We start from the raw sequence: 4,294 nt of genomic DNA on the forward strand, positions 1-4,294 counted from the left end.
GTAAAGGAGAGAGGGAGAGAGAAGAAGAGAGGTGGGGTAATGGAGGGAGGTATACTAGTATTACTAGTGTTCTTAGTAGAAGCAGAGAGGGTAAGAGAGGTAGAGGGGGAAAGATGGAGGGAGGGGAGAAAGATGAGGGTGAAAGATGGAGGGAGGGGGAGAAAGGATGGGTTTGATTGAATGAATGAATGAATGAATGAATGAATGAATGAATGAATGAATGAATGAATGGACTTTATTGTCATTGCTACAGTACAGGTACCAAACAACGAAATTTAGGAAAAAGAGAGAATGAGAGAAAGGGTGTAAGAGAAAGGAGGAATCTAAGGAGAGAGGGTGAAGAGAATAGATAAAAAGGAACACTGATGAAATCAGTATATATCACTAATATATTTGGGCATAGAAATAAAGAAATCAGAGAAGCAATCATTGACATGATTAGTTGTGTTTGGAGAAGAAATGTCAGTACATTCATCTCTCTCTCTCTCTCTCCCCCCTCCCCTCCCCCCCCACCCTTGCTCCATCCCCATCCCCCTCTCCCTAACAGGGGGCGGTGGGTTGGACACCTGCCTGGTCAGCACGTGTGACGGAGTGGTCCGCCTACCGTGGGAGGAGGTGGTCTACCCCAAGTTCATCCACAACCCCGCTGACGACCAGGGCATGGCGCACCCCCCGGCCTCCCTCGCCAGCGACCTCGGCCCCACGGGGGGTGGGGGCGGCGGCAGCAGCGGCCTGGGGGGCGGCTGGGGGGGCTCCTCCTCCGGAGAGCTGGACTCCTGGTCCTGGGACGAGGAGGACGACGACCCGCCTCCGGACGGAGGGGAAGCCGAGGCCGCCCTCCCCCGCCGCAGGAGCAGCGAGGACGGGATGAGGAGGACGCCGAGGCACCCTCAGGTGGACGGAGACTACGTGGAGCTCCTGGAGCCCCGGGGCGGTCCGGACGGAGGCGCCGACCCCAGGCAGAGGTACCTGGAGATGCACGGGATCTGTAAGACCAAGACCCTGCCTCTGTGCAGGAGGAGCAAGACCATCAAGCTTCGGCGTGGGAAAGCCTGGGGCTACGGGAGGCTGGACGCGGCCGGGGGCAGCAGAGGGGTGCTGGGGGGCAAGAGGGACGCGCTGGTCCCACGCGGGGACTGGTTACCGCCGCGGCCCCTGCCCAGGGTCATCGATCTGGGGCGCGGGAGGCGCTCGTATCCGTCCTCCCTCCAGGACTCTGACGAAGGGGATAAAAATGGACCAGAGCCAGAAGGCCTCGGAAGCCAGGGGCTGTATTTCGAGGGTCCGTCCAAGGAGAGGAGGCCCGGAGTGGGCAGGGAGAGGGACGGGAGCGGCTCTACGCAGCCATGCAGGGACAGCCACGGAAGTCAACACTCTGGAAGTAGCGAATGTTCGGTAGCAAATGACCCGGCGAATCACAAAGCAGGACAAGTTGTAGACGGCCAATCGGATCGCGGGTCCCACTCGGACTCTGTTTTTGAGGACGGTAATAAACCACTGAGTGGAGACTGCGACGCTGCGCCAGTCTCAGACCCACCAGGAAGTGGAGAAAACGCAGAGAGGCCATTGGCTGACACTCCAGGAAGTGAAGTGAGAGATGCTAGCCCATTGGCAGAGAGATCTAAACCCCGGAACGGATCCCATTCCACTAGTGACTCACACGTAGCTCAGTCTAGCCAGGAACGGTCCACAGTCGAGGCAAGTGATCCGACAGAACCAAAGGAGACGGAGCATTCTCTCTCCACTCCCGGTTCAGGTACTGACCCAAAGACAACCACCTCGGAACAGGGGGATGAAGAAGAAGGAAAAACAGAAGACAGAGTGTGTCCCAGAGCAAAAGAAGTGAAAACAGGGGGATTCAGAGCACCCAGGTAACTATCATACCTTCTGGTACTGCGCTTGCAAAAACTTGCAGAGTTTTCATGTATGACAGGCGCTATATAAATAAAGCTTTACCTACCTACTTACTTACTTACTTACAGCAGGGGAGGCTGGTGGAGGTAGAAATCGGAGGACGGTAGAGCCCCGCGGTGGCGCAGCGGTCTAAGCATTAGCCTCTAGTGCAAGCTGCCCACCGGGGACTGGGATCGAATCCCGGTCTCGCCAGACCCGGATATGGCCGGGGCACACAGGGAGCGGCATATTGAGCGGCCGCTCCCAAAGGGGGGTATAGGACTATTTCCGGACAAGGATCCGTCGCGCAACACCGCCCCCGTCTGGTGCTGGAGTAACGGTGTCGGGCTCGAGGAGCCAGTCAGCTAGTCTGCCTGGCGATCTCCTCTGGGGCTGCCGGCCACGGGGTCGTGCGGCAGATCCTACGCAATAGGCAGGGGATAATTGGATGCTAGGTTGGGTTCAATTGGATACCAAATTGGGTGAAAAGGGGATAAAATCTGAAAAAAATAAAAAAATAAAATCTGTTTCATACACCATTCATGTTTCATACACCATTCCATTCATTCCATTCCATGCATTACAATGAGACCGTCCTCCGATTTCTACCTCCACCAGCCTCCCATGAGGTACAGGTACATATGTGACAGCAGCTGGTGAAAGCGGCAACAAGTCGACAACCGATCAAAATGTTCAGACTTTTATTCTGAAAAATGTAAATAAATGTCAACGTTGTTGAAAATCAACATCACACTCGCTAGTCAAGCCAAAACATTGCAATGCAATGGATTAGGTGAGTAATCCCCACTACTACCTAGTTAGTGTAGAGCAGTGAGGATTCCTCACCGAATCCATTGCATTGCAACATTTTGGCAGTATGTCATTGATTTTCAACAACGTTGGAATTCATTTGAGTCTGTCACAATGAGTCTGTCCTCCGATTTCTACCTCCACTGGCCTCCCTTGAGATACAGGTGGATGTAGAGCACCCTGGTGCAGTGACTCAAACATACCTTCTGATACAGATAGACTAAACCTTCACTTTCAACAGACTCACTCTGCCTGTATAAAGCTATGTAACACTCCCTTACACACAAACGGCATCTACAGTATCAGTCAAAAGTTTGGACACACCTTCTTATTCAATGGTTTTTCTTTCTTTATATATTATTTTCTACACTGTAGATTAATACCGAAGACATCAAAAGTATGAAAGATCACACATGGAATGATGTAGTAAACAAAAAAGCGTTTTAGATTTTAGATTCTTCAAAGTAGCCACCTTTTGCTTTTTTAGTGGTTTTCTCCCATGTGTTCTCCAGAAAAGAATGCTTCACAGTTTCCTTTTCCACTGACACACACACACACACACACACACACACACACACACACACACACACACACACACACACACACACCAAGCTGATTGAGAGAATGCCAAGAGTGTGCAAAGCTGTCATCAAAGCTAAAGGTGGCTACTTTGAAGAATCCAAACATATTCAGTAGGCAGTCGAATCACTCAGTCACAGCCTCTTCCTCATACACAATGACATCACTTCCTAGGAGGAAGAGGAAGGGCAGAGGAGGGAAGGGGAGGGCTAAGTCTGGTTGCCGTGGCCAGAACCAGAAGGGTCGAGACCAGGCCGCCACTAAACCACCGGCCAAAACACCTCAGCATGACCCCACCCCGTCCACGACGACAGCCACGCTGCCACTCACTGCAGTCGACCAATCAGAGCCAGCACAGCAGCCGGATGGGGCAGATAAAGAGCTCCCATCAGCCAAATAAGGGGCCGGAAGAGGTTGAGTCTGGGAAAAGCAACACAGGTTGGATTCTTTCTTTCTCTCTACTCTCTTCCTCAACAGGGTAGCGACCAGGGGAGGCTGGTGGAGGTAGAAATCGTCGGACAAGCTCATTGTAATGCATACCATTCCTAATTCTGTTTCCATGCATTACAATGAGCCCGGCCTCCCCCAGATAGAGACAGTAGATGGCTGGCAGAGACACAGAAATCACAGTGAGCACTATAGCAATGCGGCCGATGTTTTTTTTTGTTTTTTCAAATACTGTCAATATGTACTTCTGAAATTACTTGACCTTTATGCTTGAATTTTGAAAAGCTATTCATTTCCCCATGAATACAGCATGTCATCGTCATACCTGCCTTTGCTTCGCTTTCTCCACAGAAAACCAGGTCGCCCAATCAGAGACCTTAGCTGACACGACAAGCCAATCAGGCACATCCATATCTAACCACTCTACAGAGGAGGCGGGGCCGGAGACCTCTCCTGACCAATCAAACGGTCCATCATCTAAAAACCCTCCTCTATTGAGGGAGCTGGACACAGAGCTCCTCCAATCAGGGAAGCTGATGTTGACAGGTAGGTGTCTCCCATCCCT

General features: G+C 51.8%; 1 protein-coding gene across 1 annotated transcript in view; it reads left to right on the forward strand.

The window, feature by feature from the left end:
• Positions 1-4,294, forward strand: part of arhgef40 (Rho guanine nucleotide exchange factor (GEF) 40) — a gene marked incomplete at both ends in the record, with an annotated part of 20,649 nt that overhangs the window by 6,247 nt on the left and 10,108 nt on the right. The window contains 4 exon segments of the mRNA XM_080544091.1: positions 548-1,871; positions 3,457-3,676; positions 3,678-3,720; positions 4,081-4,275. Of these exon segments, the coding sequence (XP_080400217.1) occupies positions 548-1,871; positions 3,457-3,676; positions 3,678-3,720; positions 4,081-4,275 (1,782 nt within the window).

The sequence above is a fragment of the Nansenia antarctica genome, assembly GCF_963989245.1.
Source record: "Nansenia antarctica genome assembly, chromosome: 13".
Taxonomy (NCBI): domain Eukaryota; kingdom Metazoa; phylum Chordata; class Actinopteri; order Argentiniformes; family Microstomatidae; genus Nansenia; species Nansenia antarctica.